The sequence below is a fragment of the Euleptes europaea genome, chromosome 7 (genome assembly GCF_029931775.1).
Source record: "Euleptes europaea isolate rEulEur1 chromosome 7, rEulEur1.hap1, whole genome shotgun sequence".
NCBI lineage: Eukaryota > Metazoa > Chordata > Lepidosauria > Squamata > Sphaerodactylidae > Euleptes > Euleptes europaea.
Genome location: NC_079318.1, coordinates 90,485,343 through 90,502,769, shown reverse-complemented (window position 1 = coordinate 90,502,769; position 17,427 = coordinate 90,485,343). Strand labels below are relative to the sequence as shown.

At 49.2% G+C, this 17,427-nt stretch overlaps 1 protein-coding gene across 1 annotated transcript in view; it reads left to right on the top strand.

The window, feature by feature from the left end:
* CNIH2 (cornichon family AMPA receptor auxiliary protein 2) overlaps positions 1 to 16,712 on the top strand; it is a 71,770-nt gene extending 55,058 nt beyond the window's left edge. The window contains exons 3-6 of the mRNA XM_056852617.1: positions 8,625 to 8,672; positions 10,190 to 10,302; positions 14,328 to 14,471; positions 16,660 to 16,712. Coding sequence (XP_056708595.1) covers positions 8,625 to 8,672; positions 10,190 to 10,302; positions 14,328 to 14,471; positions 16,660 to 16,687 — 333 coding nt within the window. The 3' untranslated portion in view covers positions 16,688 to 16,712. The remainder of the gene's footprint in view (positions 1 to 8,624; positions 8,673 to 10,189; positions 10,303 to 14,327; positions 14,472 to 16,659) is intronic.
* Positions 16,713 to 17,427: the final 715 nt, after the last annotated feature.

The following is a 17,427-nucleotide window of genomic DNA, read 5'->3' as shown; positions in this document are numbered from 1 at the left end:
CGCCTCAGGGCTCAGTGTTTTATTACACTGGCGTAAATCTGCACTGTTCCCAGTTGGATTACTGGCAGCGGTTTGCTTCTGTCATTTCCCTTTCTCGTAAGAAGCCGTTGAGGCCCATAAAAAAATCTGTGGCTGCCATTCTTTTCCCATATCAGTTATTGTAGTGTCCCACCTGGTGGTGTAAAGGGCTGTAAACTCACAGCTGACTTAATGGCAATCTCATAGGGCAATGGTTCCCAAACCTTTTGAGTCAAAAGGAGCACTTTTGGAGCACTTTTCAGGAGAGAAATTCGTCACGGAGCACTGATTTTCACTTAGCACCTATATAACTAAACCGAACGACAGTAGTATTTTTCTTTCCAATCTCTTCACGGACCACAAGGAGATGTTTCGCGGAGCACCAAGTGCTCTGTGGAGCACAGTTTGGGAACCGCTGCCGTAGGGTTTTCAAGGCAAAAGATGAATAGAGGTGGTTTTTGCCATTGCCTGCCTCTGTGTAGCAACCTTGGACTACCTTGGCCTGGCCTACTTGTAACTGGCAACAGCTCTCCAGGGTCTCAGGCAGAAGTCGTTGACATCACCTACGTACTGACTGATCCTTTTAACTGGGGGTGCTGGTGGGATTGAACTGGGGACCTTCTGCATGCAAAGCAGAGGCTCTTCCACTGAGCCGTAGCCCCTCAACAGTGCTTGCTGTCTCCCGTGCAAGAATCTCAACTAGCAGATGGTGGGAAACTCCACCCGTCCCATTTCCAGCCAGCATGGTGTAGTGGTTAAGAGCAGTGGTTTGGAGCAGTGGACTCTGATCTGGAGAACCGGGTTTGATTCCCCGCTCCTCCTCAAGAGCAGCAGAGGCTAATCTGGTGAACTGGGTTGGTTTCCGCACTCCTCCACACGAAGCCAGCTGGGTGACCTTGGGCTAGGCAATCTCTCACAGGGTGTCTGGGGAGGGGAAGGGAAGGCGATTGTAAGCCGGCTTGAGTCTCCCTTAAGTGGTAGAGAAAGCCGGCATATAAAAACCAACTCTTCTTCTTCTTCTTAACTGGGGGTGCTGGTGGGATTGAACCGGGGACCTTCTGCATGCAAAGCAGAGGCTCTTCCACTGAGCCATAGCCCCTCAACAGTGCTTGCTGTCTCCCGTGCAAGAATCTCAACTAGCAGATGGTGGGAAACTCCCTGTTCTCTGCTTGAGGACTCTGGAGAACTGTAGCCAGGAGCAAAACATGGGCTCGTGAGTCTGTACCGCCGCAAGCTGAGGACAGGTGTGTTATGGCACAGAGCGCGTTCGAATTAAGGCACGTATCCCAGGCATCATGGACTGCCTGGGAAGGACAGGGCAGTCAATAGCGACTGCAGGCCGTTCTACCATAACCATGGTAGACATCATAAAGATCTGAAGCAGAGAAGGAGGAGAAGAGGGGCTGTGGCTCAGTGGTAGAGCCTCTGCTTGGCATGCAGAAGGTCCCAGGTTCAATCCCTGGTATCTCCAGTTAAAGGGACTAGGCAGGTAGGTGATGTGAAAGACCTCTGCCTGAGACCCTGGGGAGCTGCTGCCGGTCTGAGTAGACAATACTGACTTTGATGGACCAAGGGTCTGATTCAGTATAAGGCAGCTTCATGTGTTCAAGCATGTATTCAAGAAGAACAGTTGGTTTTTATACCAGGCTTTTCTCTACCTTTAAGGAGTCTCAAAGCGGCTTACAATCACCTCCCCCCTCACACACACGTTCAGAGAGAACTGTGAGTGGCCCAAGGTCACCCAGCATGCTTCATGTGGAGGAGTGGGGAAGCAAACCCCGTTCTCCAGATTAGAGTCCGCCGCTCATGTGGAGGAGTGGGGGATTCAAACCTGGTTCTCCAGATTAGAGTCCGCCGCTCATGTGGAGGAGTGGGGGATTCAAACCTGGTTCTCCAGATTAGAGTCCGCCGCTCATGTGGAGGAGTGGGGGATTCAAGCTCGGTTCTCCAGATTAGAGTCTCCCACTCATGTGGAGGAGCGGGGATTCAAACCCGGTTCTCTAGATTAGAGTCTGCCGCTCATGTGGAGGAGCGGGGATTCAAACCCGGTTCTCCAGATTAGAGCCCACCACTCTTAACCACCACACCACGCTGGAGTCACGCTTGTGGAGGAAAACCCAGGCTGGATGGAAGGGTAACGAGGATCCGCTTGGGGGCAGAGAGGAGGTCAAACCTCTGGGATTCCCCTGATGCTCAGGGACACCGGAGAGGGATGGCTGGCATCAGACCAGGGAGGTGTGTGTCTTTGAGGCTGCCCTTCCCGTCCCACAAGTATAAATAGTCTGACCTCAATTTCTGTCCTTGCATCCCAGCCGCACATGATACAACAGCGGCTGCCCAGGATCTCTGCGGGAGAAGGCAGCGTTTCGGTCCCTGGGGAGGGTGGGCAGCTCAGCCTGGGCCCAAAGCTGCCAGGCCTCCCCCCGCAGACGGTTCCCTTTCCCTTCGAAAGCTCTGCCTTGCTATGGGATGACAGGGCTGTCCCATCTCCTGGCTTCTGCTCTGCCCCCTTTTGCCCTGCCTCCTCTCTCGGCCGCTTTGTGAGAACTGGGACTTGGCAAGTTCGGACACAGCACGTTTTGAGTCGGGTAGCCAGACATCTCTAGGGCAAGTGCAGGGCCTCTAGCCTATTGCATATTTTGATGCCAGCTTTGGGACGTGTGATGTCAATAAAGAAGGAGGTGGTAGTGAACCCCCTGCACGACACATAGTTAAATTGTGGAACTCCCTGCCTCAGGATGTGGTGATGGTTGCCAACTTGGAAGGCTTGAAGAGGGGAGCGGCATGTTCATGGAGAAGAGGGCTATTCACGGCTAGTAGTCAAAATGGATACTAGTCATGATGCATGACTATTATCTCCAGGTTCAGAGGAGCATGTCTGTTATCTTAGGTGCTGGGGAACACAGGCAGGAGAATGCTGCTGCAGACGTCTTGTTTGGGGGCTTCCCAGAGGCACCTGGTCAGCCACTGGGTGAACAGACTGCTGGACTTGATGGGCCTTGGTCTCATCCAGCATGGCCTTTCTTATGTTCTTATCTCAATCAATCAATTTATTAATATAGTCAATCAGACCAGTAAAACTTATGTTCTTATGTAACTTCTCTAGAGTAGATTTCTCTCTCTGGACTGAGGGGCTATAGCACTGTGGTAGAGCATGTGCTTTAAAAAAATTGTTTGTTTGTTTGATTGATTGATTTATATCCCACCCCTCCTCGGCAATGCAGAAGGGGGCATGTTCCGTTCCTGGCATCTCCGGCTAGAAGGATCCCGAGACATCCACCCAAGGCAGAGGAGACTCACAGGGCTAGAAGAACTATTTACTTACTTACTTAATTTATACCTTGCCTTTTTCCTCAGTGGGGCCCAAAGCAGCTTGCATAGTCCCTCTCTCCTCCATTTTGCCCTCCCAAACACCCTGTGAGTTAGGTTAGTCTAAGAATGTGGGACTGACCCAAGGTCATAGAATCATGGAGTTGGAAAGGACCACCAGTCCAACCCCCTGCACAATGCAGGAAATTCACAACTACCTCCCCCCCACACACCCCCAGTGACCCCTACATGCCCAGAAGATAGCAAAAAAGCCCTCCAGGATCCCTGGCCAATCTGGCCTGGAGAAAAATTGCTTCCTGACCCCCAAGTGGCGATCAGCATTACCCTGGGCATGTAAGAAAGGGCCACAAGAGCCAAACCCTGACGCAACCCTTTCTGCCCTCCCTCTCATGATCAGCCTAAGTTCACAGAATCAGCCTTGCTGACAGATGGCCATCTAGCCTCTGCTTCAGAACCTCCAAAGAAGGAGAGCTCACCACCTCCTGAGGAAGCCTGTTCCACTGAGGAACCACTCTGTCAGAAAGCCTGGTCAGTCAGTGAGCTTCCATGGTAGAGTAGGAGTTTGAATCTGGGTCTCCCAGATCTGGCCATGATGCACGCCTATTCTCTCCAGGATCAGGTGCTGTGGAACACAGGCAGGATAAATGCTCCTGCCAGGGAGGGCAGGAAGGGTTGCATCAGTGTTTGGCTCTCATGGCCCTTTCTTACATGCCCAGGGTAATGCTGATCACCACTTTGGGGTCAGGAAGCAATTTGCATCCAGGCCAGATTGGCCAGGGGTCCTGGAAGATTATTTTGGCCATCTTCTGGGCATGGAGTAGGGGTCATTGGGGGTGTGGGGGAGAGGCAGTTGTGAATTCCCTGCTGCAGTCATCTTGCTTGTGGGCTTCCTAGAGACACCTGGTTGGCCACTGTGTGAACAGACTGCTGGACTCAGTGGCTTTTGGTCTGAACCAGCATGGCCTTTCTTATGTTCGTAAGTACTAGCTAGCTCTGAACTCTAACCACTACAACACACTGCCAAACTATGGTTTTGGCTCAGGGGCTGTCAATCAGGGTTATCAATAGTTGAATTTTTTTGGATGTAGAAAGTTCCACATCCAGTCTTTGGCATCTCCAATATCAGGAAAGGCCTTTCTCTGCCTGAGAGCCTGGAAAACCTCTGCCATTCAGCAAAGATAATACCGCGCTCATTAGATCGTGTGACTCCATTATAAAGCCACTTCGTAGGTTCCGTCTTTTCCCAATGTTTATGCAGTGGCCAAGGATACGATTTCCAGAGCTCTCCTTAGAAATACAGCTGCCACTTTGGACTCGTATGAATGGGTGTGTTTTTCCAAGTTCTGGAAGACAGAGAGGTTTGCGGACTGGCGTCTGTGGAACCACGGCGCGAACCTTTTTCAGACGACACGGGTCAGGATTTGAAGGGTGTCGTCTAGGGCTTAGGAAATAATTACCGCCAATTAGGTAAAAACGCCGTTGCGGGATTAAAGGCTGCAAACCCGATAAGGGAGCGCGTTGGATAAATACGATTTTCAGCAGTTCATTATCCTTCCTGTTCCCTGACAGATGTATTCCCCATGCGCCCGGCGGATTACACGGTGTCTTGTGTTTGAGAAGGCAGGCTGACGTGCCCACCTCCTTCTGCTGTGTCTGGTTGGGATTGTGTGCCGGAGCCTGGATTTACCTCTTTTCTGGTGAAAGCTTAGTCAGTTCCACATCTTTCAGCCCAGTGCACGTGGACGTGCGGGGTCAACAAACGATTGTCCCCCGCCTGGTTTTCTTACACCCTAGAAAGCCTTGTCCACCGTGGCTGAGAACAATCATTCTCCTTGTCCTGTGTACATTGGAGCCTTGCGTCTATAGGCAACAGGCTGAATCTCTCCCCCTTCCAGGCCTTTTGACCCCTCTGTTTACAGCAGGGGTGTTGAACTCATTTGTTACGAGGGCCGGATATGACATAAATGGCCTTTCATCGGCCTGGCCATGTGCACCGTAACATTTAATGCCAGGTACCAGAGATGCAAACTTTATAGAAGATTATTATAGATTTTATTTTTTAACTTAAAATACCAGCTTGCTTAAAACACTCGTACAGTATTTTCTTTTATTTAACAGTCTTTGATAATTGACACCTTGGTACTGGGGTTGTGGCTGGCTCGCAGGCCGGATAAGAGCTCTCAAGGGGCCGAATCCAGCCCCTGAGCCTTATGTTTGACATCCCTGGTTTACATTACTCTCTCTCTTTTTAGCCTGTGTGCAAAGATACAGTGTAGAAGACTGGGGAAGGCAATGGCAAGCCGTCCCGTAAAAATAGTCTGCCTAGTAAATATCATGATGTGACGCCACCCCATGGGTCAGTAATCACCTGGTGCTTGCACAGGGGACTACCTTTACCTTTTAAAAAAAAGATATATGTGTGAGCGTGCACTAAATGAAGAAATACCTGGAGATTTTGGGGGTGGAGCCTGATGAGGGCAGGGTTTGGGGAGGGGACAGACTTCAATCGGGTATAATGCCATAGAGTCCCCCTTCCAGAGCAGCCATTTTCTCCAGGTGAACTGATCTCTGTCACCTGGAGATCAGTTTTAATCCAGGAGATCTCCAGCCACCACCTGGAGGTTGGCAACTCTATTCCAGCTGCTCCAAGATTTTGTATATTTGCTCCAGTTATTCCCTGGTGATTGCCCAGTGATTATCTATCTGAACAGGGTCGTCAATTTGCATGTTGTTGTTTTTTTAGTAATGCGAACTAAAAGCCGGTGCAGATTGGCATCGGGGCTAAGCTATGAACCAAGAAGTCCTTGGTCCTGAATCTTACCTCTGCCAAAGACTCCCAAAGACAGTCTCATTAGTTGGGCAATCTATGCTCCCTACCCTCATCTGCAAGATATAGCAGCGACCTACCTTACTGGGCTGCAGGCCTACCTGGCTGGAGTATTGTAAGAATCACCAATTGCCAAACTGAGCTGTGACTGGATCTCCCAAGGTATTTATTTCCACTTCAGAGCAGCTGTGGTGTGTATTATTGTCTTTTTCTGCTGCTGAGCACATGGCCACTTGTAATGTTCAACTTAGATCTAGGCAAGAACACACAAAGTTGCCTTATGAACGTATGAAGCTGCCTTATACTGAATCAGACCCTTGGTCCATCAAAGTCAGTATTGTCTACTCAGACCAGCAGTGTCCTCCCCAGGCAGGGGTCTTTCACATCATCTACCTGCCTAATTTCTTTAACTGGAGATGCTGGGGATTGAACCTGGGACCTTCTGCATGCCAAGCAGATGCTCTACCACTGAGCCACAGCCCCTCCCCTAATACTATGTCAGACTGTTAGTCCATCAAGGTCAGTATTGTCTACTCAGACTGGTGGCAGCTCTCCAGGGTCTCAGGCGGAGGTTTTTTCACATCGCCTACTGTCTGGCCCTGGGTGGTAGTGGATAGCTCGAAGAAGATGTCAACCCAGTATGGGGCTGCTGTAAAAAAGGCAAATTCCATGCTGGCCATAATTAGACAAGGAACAGAGAATAAAACTGCTGCTATCATACTGCCCTGGTACAAGTCTATGGTGAGACTACACTCGGAATACTGTGTACAGTTCTGGTCACCACACCTAAAAAAGGATATTGCAGAGCTTGAGAAGGAGCAGAAAAGAGCAACCAAAATGATAAGGGGGCTACCACAACTGCCCTATGAGGAGTGGTTAAAACGCTTAGGGCTGTTTATCTTGGAAAGAAGGCGGTTAAGGGGAGACATGATAGACGTCTATAAAATTATGCATGGTATGGAGAGAGTGGACAGGGAGAAGCTTGTCTTCCTCTTTCATAATACCAGAATGCGAGGTCATCTGCTGAAGCTGGAGGGTGAGAGATTCAGAACAGATAAAAGGAAGTATTTCTTCACACAACGCATAGCTAAATTGTGCTGCCAACATGGAAGGCTTTAAAAGGGATGTGTTCATGGAGGAGAGGGCTATTCATGGCTACTAGTAAAAATGGCTACTAGTCATGATACATACCTGTTCTCTCCAGGATCAGAGGAGCATACTGACTATATTAGGTGCTGTGAAACATAGGCAGGATGGTGCTGCTGCAGTTGTCTTGTTTGTGGGCTTCCTAGAGGCACCTGGTTGGCCATCACGTGAACAAACTGCTGGACTCGATGGGCCTTGGTCTGATCCAGCATGATGTTTCTTATGTTCTTATGTCCTTTTAACTGGTGATGCCGGGGATTGAACCTGGGACCTTTTGCATGCAAAGCAGATGCTCTGCCTCTGAGCCACAGCCCATCCCGGGGTTGGAGGGAGGATGAAGTCCCCTTGGGTCACTTCTCCAGTCTCACTCGGCGTCCCCCCTGTGCACGTGTAACTGCTTTGCTTGGGTCCCGAGTGAGTGTACAAGAAGCACTTTGAACAGTCTGACCAGGATCGTTGTTAGGTCCTTGCCCCAAGGAAGTTGCCGTCTCCATTTTGCCCAGGGTGTTTGTGTGAGGGGAGGGTCGCTGTCAGTAATAGTCCATCCCAGGAGCAGACCCCCTAGTTGGAAGCAAAGGCATGTGAGACATCGTTGTGTGGGGTGTGGGGTGAGCTTGATCCTGTGCCTGACAAACCTAATCCTTGGGCAGAGAGCTGTTGAGGAACTCAAGCGGATTTCCCTGAACATATTCTGCCAATGCTGACTTCAATATCCTTCTCGTGCTAGGCGGAAAATGGTGTTGCGTTATTAAGGCTTTCTCAGTGAACTCTATTTATTGAAGACTGGCTTTTGAATGCTGGCTTTTGAATGCTGGGCCGCATTTGTTTTTATAATTTATAGCACAGTGGTTTTTTTAAGTCAATATGATGTAGAAGCAAAGGGTGCGTGAAGACGATACTCGTAGAAAACCAATTTTTGGGAGGGTCTGTGTCTCGACGATAGAGCGCCTGCTTTGCAGGCAGAAGGTCCTGGGTTCGAGTTCTGGTCCTCTTCCGCTAAAGGGTTATGGATGGAGCAGCCGCTGTTGAGCTGCTGTTGGCCTGACCACAGCTTCATAAATTCAGTTGAGGGTGCGAGGTCGCCGTCTTGGGGCACAAGGGCTTCTTCGACACTGACTGCCACGGGGAACAAAAATAATGTTTCTTCCTAATGTCCCGATGTATAATTCCTTACAGAAGTATTTATTTGCATTTGATTACATCCGTGCGAGTGCAGAACCCAGTTCCCTCCTCCCCTTCCCCGTCCTCCCCACCTCTTCTTCCAGTTGTACTCAGCTTGTTCTATTAATTTATTTTTACGCAGAGAGAGAGGTTGAAAAACATCGAGCGTATCTGCTGCCTCTTGAGGAAGGTGAGTGCTTTTGTCTTGCCTGTTCCCCGCCCCCCTGGCAGCCCTTTCCCTCACCTGACCTTCTCCTCTCGAACACCCTTCTTGTGACTGATGCCTCTTCAGAAGCCCAGCCTATTTCTGCGAGGCAGGTAATTTGTCTGGCAGCAACGGTTAGATCACCGACAAACACACTCAACGCCGCTAACCAACTGGGAAAGCGGAGGCTGGCTGACGATGACTTTGCCGAGCGAGTCCCGAGGCGGGATTTGAACTCGAAACTGGGCTGCCCCCCCAAAAAAGTTGGTGAGAAATCCGGAGAGTCCCTTTAAGCAACGCCGTGACGTAAGGATCGGATCGGAAGATAGCTCTGTACGGAAAAATGTTATTAAGATAGATCCACACCGCGAACTTTGGTTGTGCTTTCTTCCATTTTCTCCCGGCTTCCCCCGAAAAATTCTGAGAACTGGAATTTGCAAGGGGTGCTGAGAATTTTGTGGTAAAGCTTGCTCGCGCCTCATCTCCCACAGGGCCTGGCTTGGATTGTGCCCATACAAATAATGTAAGCCCCAGGGGGAATGAAGGTACTAGAAATATCAAATGCAAAAGCAGACAGTAGTACCTCTTATCAAAAAAAGAATACCATTAAATACAGTTGTGGATTTCTAAAGTCAGCCTCTTTAAATCAAACCAACAAAATACAGGTTAATTCACCAGGTAAAGTTCCAACATCAACATATTCTTAGAACAAATTCAAGGAATTCAAATTATGGATAAGTCAAACGCATTCAAGTTACAAATTGATGTTCAAAATATAGTTATCCGGCAAATTCAGGTTGTAAATTCCACAGGTAGTGTTCAATATTACATAAACACCTTCAGGTTGTCAGTTCCTCTAAGGAATATACAAAACAAATTCAGATTGCAAACTCCACGGGTAATGTTCAGTCTTAAATAAGCAAATGCAAGTTGTCAGTTCTATGGATAACATTCAACACATTCAGGATGTAAACTCTACAGAGATGAACGCAGAGAGTTCCCTGGTGTCCCTGAGGAGCGAAAATGACTTAAGGGAACTGAAGTGACTAGCCATATGTTTCATTGTCCTTGTACCCCCAAATCCATCTCTGTGTCCTCTCTGATCCTGTTGACCAGATGTAGTTGGGACTCAGGTCCTAGGTGCACATGGGCCTGGCTTGCATTGTGCCCATGATATGTTTAAACCTTCCTCCATACGCACACGTTATTTTCCTAACCTGAAACGGCCCTTGGGAGCCGGTGTTTCTCCCTTCGAGGTCCCGATCCAAATCACGCCCTCGCGCACCTTGGAATTAATTTCTGAGCCCGGAAGTCCCAGCGCACATCTGGCTGACGGGTCTGGGCCTGCCATTGTGGGTGAGAAGCGCATGAGGAGAATAGGATGCATGTGGTTAGGCCCTTCGCCTATAATGCATAGAGATAACCCACCCACCCTATGGTCCCTGGCTGTGGCAGCTCCTAATGGTGCCGGTGGGATATTAATCGCTGCATTTCTCTCCCAGCTCGTGGTTCCAGAATATTCCATCCACGGCCTCTTCTGCTTGATGTTTCTCTGCGCAGCCGAATGGGTGACTTTGGGGCTTAACATTCCTCTGCTTTTCTACCACTTATGGAGGTGAGATTTGGATACTTGAACCCCGCCTTATCGATTTCCACGTTGCATTCTCCCTCCTCCCGCCAGTTGACATTTTGGAATTCAAACTTTAATGCGAGTTTAGGATTTGTTGCAGATTTCAGGCTTGGGGAGAGAAACGGGGACCTCCGCCGTGCACCTTGCGTGTCCTAGTTTCTGGCAAGACTCCTGTGCTTTTTAAAGCAGTATGCATCAGGCAGATGTTTGACAGGTCAAGCAGTCCTCGTTGTTGCCAAGCTGGGCAGGGTGGGGTGGGGGATCTTGAATTGAATTCACAGGCTACTGTATGAACCTGCCTGGTACCATCAGGGCTCCGATCCATTTATTTATTTAAAGCATTTATTAGCTGCCGGCATGGTATAGTGGTTAAGACCAGTGGTTTGGAGCGACGGACTCTAATCTGGAGAACCGGGTTTGATTCCCCGCTCCTCCAAATGAGTGGCGGACGCTAATCTGGGGAACTGGTTTGATTTCCTCACTCCTACACACAAAGCCAGCTGGGTGACCTTGGGCTAGTCGCAGCTCTCAGCCCCACCTACCTCACAGGGTGTCTGTTGTGGGGAGGGGGAGGGAAGGCAATTGTAAGCCGGTTTGATTCTTCCTTAAGTGGTAGAGAAAGCCGGCATATAAAAACCAAGGCCACTTTTGCATGGGAGGTTTTGCCTTGGATTGGCCGCTCTCTAGATGCACATTTTCCCCATCTGAATTCTCAGAGCTCTGCATGGGGGCTTATTTTTGAGTTTTGAGATTTTGGATGGGGTAAATGTACATCTCGAGAGCGGCAAATCCAAGGCAAAACCTCCCATGCGTAAATGGCCCAACTCTTCTTCTTCCTTACAGAGCTCAAGGCAACTTAGTTTTATTTTATAAAAGTTATAAAATAAAATATGTTAAAAACATAAAAACCAACATTTTAAAATCACAACTCAGAACTGCTAGTAAACTTACCCAAGCGCATCCTAAATAAAACCATCTTCAACTGCCACTGAAAAGGCCCTCTCTTGTGTACCCGCAAAGCGAGCCTCTTTGATTGATTGGACAGCCAGGGAGGCCTCTCCCTGTGACTTTAATTCCTGGGCAGAAACAAATGGGAGAAGACGGTCCTTCAGCTACACCGGTCCCAAGCCATTTAGCTCACTTCGATCTACTCTGATAGGTGTCAGGCAGAGAGTCTTTCTTAACACCTGGCGCCTGAAATTGAACACATGAAGCTGCCTTTTACTGAACCAGGCTCTCGGTCCATCAAAGCCAGTATTGTCTACTCCGACCGGCAGCGGCTCTCCAGGGTCTCAGGCAGAGGTCTTCCACATCACCTACTTGCCTAGTCCCTTTCACTGGAGATGCTGGGGATTGAACCTGGGACTTTCTGCATGCCAAGCAGATGCTCTACCACTGAGCCACAGCCCTTCTATTAGCCAGTGCCCTTTTCCTGTCTGCCTCTTTTTGTGGCTCTTTGCAACGCGGGAGAAGATGAAACCTGGCGACCCAAACCGAGTTGTGTTTGCCTTCCAAAACCCAGAATAACAAAGGAGGGACCCTGAACATGCTGTTCACATTGTCTCAGAGCTTCAGTGGGGACTTATTCTGGGACTTGGCATTTTAAAATTGCAGGTTGAGGGGCATGAGTGGACTAGGAAGAACTTAGGGAGGGAGAGAGAATGTCCTTGACTTGCAGAAGTTATCCATCCCTATTCTGTTGTAACAAGCTGCAGACAGAGGATGGCTCAGTGGCAGAGTATCTGCTTGGCATGCACAAGGTCCCAGGCTCAATCCCCGGCATCTCCAGTAAAAGGGTCTAGGCAGGTAGGTGACGTGAAAGACCTCTACCTGAGACCCTGGAGAACCGCTGCTGGTCTGAGTAGACAATACTAACTTTGATGGACCAAGGGTCTGATTCAGTGTAAGGCAGCTTCATGTGTTCATGTGACTGGCTTGCAATTTCTTGGGTTAACCCTCCTCCCTTTTTTGAAAATTGGGATAACATTTGCCCTGCTCCTTACTTTTGAAAGTACTTAAATTAAAATGATATCATATTATAAATCAATTTTTTTTAAAGCTATGTTGCCCAATTAGGATTAAATCGAGATATCCTTTTAAAAAGTTTTTAAACAGTTAATCTCAATAAACTGCTCAATTAACAGAGTGATCCTAAACCTGTTTACCGAGAAGTGTATCTGACCAAAGTCAGTGGGACCTGCTGTGTAGTAAAAATGACTAAAGTTGCAACTTAAATATTGCATTCCTCAGAAAGCACGTGATTTATATAGTCCAGGTTCCAGGTCTTTTTTTCTGGGTGCGGAACCAAACCTCAGCAGAAGCTTCTTGCCAAAAATGCAGAATCCTGAAACGAGGTCTGATTGTGTTAGCTGCGAAATGTGACCCGCTTGCAAAAATAAATAGCTTGAAGGGATCATTACATTCCCTGCACTGGAACTAGCCCTTTAAGGTAGTTAGATTATAGTCTATTCCTGTCCATCTCTGTGGGTTTGAAGCAGCAGTCCTGGAAACTGGGGCTAGCAAGAATTTAGGGAGGGGGAGAGAATGTCCTTGGCTTGCAGAAGTTATCCATCCCTATTCTGTTGTAACAAGCTGCAGACAGAGGATGAACTGTGGGAAATTTCCCCTCTAACCCAGGATCTCCCCCTTCCAGGATGCTATATGCAATTAGGGGTTTGATCAGGTCAGTTCTCTCCATCCCTCCACATCCCTCCTTTAACTGACTGCCCTGAACCTTCTGGACTTCTTATAAGGGAGTATAAGGGAGCCAGTGTGGTGTAGTGGTTAAGAGCAGTGGCTTGGAGTGGTGGACTCTGATCCGGAGAACCGGGTTTGATTCCCCACTCCTCCACATGAGCAGCGGAGGCTAATCTGGTGAACTGGATTGGTTTCCCCGCTCCTCCACATGAAGCCAGCTGGTGACCTTGGGCTAGTCACGCTCTCTCAGTCCCACCTACCTCACAGGGTGTCTGTTGTGGGGAGGGGAAGGGAAGGTGACTGTAAGCCAGTTTGAGTCTCCCTTAAGTGGTAGAGAAAGTCGGCATATAAAAACCAACTCTTCTTCTTCGAGGACAGTGAGCATGATCAGGTTATTTTTGCGGGGAGGGTGCCAGTTTCTTTTTCGAAAAGGTTGTAATTTGATTCTGCTTGGCATGCAGAAGGTCCCAGGTTCAATCCCCGGCATCTCCAGTTAAAAGGGACCAGGCAAGCAGGCGATGTGAAAGACCTCAGCCAGAGACCCTGGAGAGCCGCTGCCGGTCTGAGTAGAAAATACTGACTTTGATGGACCAAGGGTCTGATTCAGTTTAAGGCCGTTTCATGCGAAAGAGGCCTTCTGTGTGAGAGTGAACAGGGAATGCCTCTTCTAAGATGACACCTGCCGCCCAGTTTTTTGAACAGAAGGTTAAGGGGTGATATGATAGCCATGTTTAAATATTTGAAGGGATGCCATGTTAATGAAGGAACTAGCTTGTTCTCTGTTGCTTCAGAGACTAGGACACAGAGTAATGGATTTAAACTAAGAGAAAAATGTTTCCACCTAAACATTAGGAAGAACTTTCTGATGGTGTGGGCAGTTCGACGGTGGAATGCGCTGCCTCGGAGGGTAGTGGTGGGGGTGGAGTCCCCGTCTTTGGAGGTCTTTAAGCAGAGGCTGGATGGCCATCTGTCAGGAGCGCTTTGATTGTGGGATCCTGCATGGCAGGGGGTTGGACTGGATGGCCCTTGTGGTCTCTTCCAACCTTGTGTGATTTTGATTTTTTGATTTTGTAAGGGCTCACATTTAAAATGATGAATGTTTCTTCAACAGTGCATTCTGGGGCTCATCGGGGGCATCTACAAATTGTTTTAAATTAACTCAAATAGCTAATTAATCAACTATATGTCGGAACCCTCTTTTAAAATATGAGGAAGAGACAGGGATGTGCCAGAGCGGGCCCATCTCCAGCTGTACTGCCCGGTTTCCCCCCTTCTTTGAAGCCCCTGCTCAGTCGTCTTCTCCTTCCGTCCAGGTACTTCCACCGCCCGGCAGATGGTTCGGAAGTGATGTACGATGCTGTGTCTGTCATGAACTCCGACATCTTAAACTACTGCCAGAAAGAATCCTGGTGCAAACTGGCCTTTTACCTGTTGTCATTCTTCTATTACCTGTACAGGTGAGTCATGCCTGGGTATGTAGTTCCATTTATAATATGGTTGCCCACTAGTGCAAGAGTCTGCCTTTAGGCACGTTCATAAAAGGTGTTAAGAAGGGTGGCCTTTTTAGCAGGCAGGGATTTAAATGTCATTTTTTTTGCAATGCATCCTTTTTCTGACATTGCCTCCTTTCTCGGTGCTATTGCAGCCATTCCGGGGAAACTGCATTTTCCTTTCATTCCCCTACATGGTTATCGAGTTGCATGCATACTACACAAGCTCTGCAAATACGTCCGCAGAGGTTATGCATGCATGCGCCATCAAGTTGCAAGGGACTTATGGTGACCCCAGCAAGGGGCTTTCAAGGCACGTGAGAAGCAGAGGTGGTTTGCCATCACATTCCTCTGCAGTCTTCCTTGGTGATCCTTAGAGAGCCAGCGTGGTGTGGTGGTTAAGAGCGGTGGTTTGGAGTGGTGGAGTCTGATTTGGAGAACCGGGTTTGCTTCCCCACCCTCCACACGAGCGGCGGAGACTGTTCTGATGAACTGGGTTTGTTTCCCCCATTCCTCCACACGAAGCCAGCTGGGTGACCTTGGGCAAGTTACAGCTGTTAGAGCTCTCTCAGTCTCACCTGCCTCACAGGGTGTCTGTTGTGGGGAGGGGAAGGGAAGGTGATTGTATGCCGGTTTGAATCTCCCTTAAGTGGTAGAGAAAGTTGGCATATAAAAACCAACTCTTCTTCTTCATCCCCCATCCAAGCACCGACCCTGCTTAGCTGCTGAGATCTGACGAGAATGGCTGTACCATGCCATTCCACTTTCCCCCACAAAAGTCACTAGACCATGAAAAAGTAATCCTGCCCACATATACAGCCAGTGAGGGGTGGGTGGGGATCAGATCTCTTCCCGATACAAAGAGTTTCCTGCATGGATACTTACAAACAATTCCTTTCAGCCACGGCCGAGAAAGTTGAGTTGAGCCTGATGGTAACATATGAGGTGTGTGTTTGTCTACACTATAATCCCCAATTCCCACCCTAAAAGTGGTTCTGTACATTAGGTAAAGGTAAAGGTCCCCTGTGCAAGCATCGGGTCATTCCTGACCCATGGGGTGGCGTCACATCCCGACGTTTACTAGGCAGACTTTGTTTTACGGGGTGCTTTGCCAGTGCCTTCCCCATCTGTAGATTACCTGCTGACAAATTGACATAACTCTCAGAAGAGTGCAAAATATTCCCAAAGTGCGCAGGACACCAGGGATCTGTGATTGGATAACCAGATTGGGTCAGGGTTGAGATGCTCAGGAAAGGGGGGGTTAACTCCCCCACACACACACCTTTCACAAGTTGTTTCCACAACTGGAAATGACTCTCCTGGGACCCCTTAAACCCGTGGAAAGAAAATGAGAGATATCTACAACGTAGGGTTGCCAGCTCCGGGTTGGGAAATTCCTTGAGATTTGCAGGGGGAACTTGGGGAAGAGAGGGGTTTGGGGAGGAGACCTAATGCCACAGAGCCCTCCCTCTAAAGGCGCCGTTTTCTCCAGGGGGAACGACTCTCTATAGTCTGGACCTCAGTTATCATTCTGGGCAATCTCCAGGCCCCACGCCATGTGTCAGTCTTTCTCCCCTTTCCCAGAGCTTAAAGCTGCTGCAAGGGGGCTTCCCCCAACCTCAGCTGTTTTTTTTTTTGCAGTTTAAAATGCACATCTGGGGACCCAATCACAGGTCCGCTGCACCACTTGCAAGCAGGCCCTCTGTTAAGTGCCATCTGTAAGCTCTTGTTCATGGGAGCCAGCATAGTGTAGTGGTGAAGAATGCGGTGGATCTTGATCTGGAGAACCGGGTTTGATTCCCCACTCCTCCGCATGAGCGGCAGATGTTAGTCTGGTGAACTAGATTAGTTTCCCCACTCCACTGCATGAAACCAGCTGGGTAACCTTGGGCTAGTCACAGCTCTCTCAGCCCCACCTACCTCACAGAGTGTCTGTGGTGGGGAGGGGAAGGTGATTGTAAGCTGGTTTTGATTCTTCCTTAAGTGGTAGAGAAAGTAGGCATTTAAAACCCAACTCTTCTTCTGCAAACTTGACATTGTCACTAGCGGATCTCGGGCCTAAACCTGATTCTTCCTTTGCCGCCCTCTCTGGGATTTCGCCGTCGCGACGGAGTAACCTCTTTTTTCTTTCTCCTTTCTCTCTCCTGCCTTCCAGTATGGTTTATACACTGGTGAGTTTCTAACAAAGCCCGCGGAAGGGGCAGGGGGCATCCCGAAGATGGCCCCATAGCTCTTCTGAGGGACGCGCCCCACCTGGACAATGAAATTTACACGCGAAGACTATGGCCAAGGGGGACGGGTGGACCTGCCGACGGCCTCAGCCCCTGTGTCTGACGCCGATAACGTTGCAAGACTTTCCTTTCCTGGCTGCCTTGGACACCAATATTCTGCTGCCTCATCTCGGACGGGGGCTGCCGTACCACTCCCCCCTTCCCCCCCGCCGCTCCAGCCCCACGAACAGGGTCCACCGGTTCTCTCTTTGGTGAAGAAACAGTGCCTATTCTCCGCCGACAGACATCCCGTTTGCATTCCTTGCAAGGAACTCGTTGAGGGGAGGGGAGGGCCGCAGTGGGAATTGAGCGGTAGGGGGTGCAGAGTATTGAGGGGGGTCGGGGGGGTATAATGCGGGAGGAGAGCTAGATTCTCTCCAACATACTTAATTCCAGTTTTGGGGGAGGACATTGCTGAAGAAGGATCTTTTCTTCTCCTCCTCCTCTCTTGGTTTTTTTTGGTTTTGTTTTTTTAATCTGGGGAATAGGGCCGGTGAACATCCCTCCCTTGCCCCACTGGGGTGGTCCTCAGGATACAACCGGGCCCCTTTTTTGTAAGTATAGTGGCGTTCCCTTGTCCTGATTATTTTCGGTTTTTTAAAAGGCCCTGGGGGAGGGGGAAATCATGCATTTGGGGGAGGGCGGCCATTTTG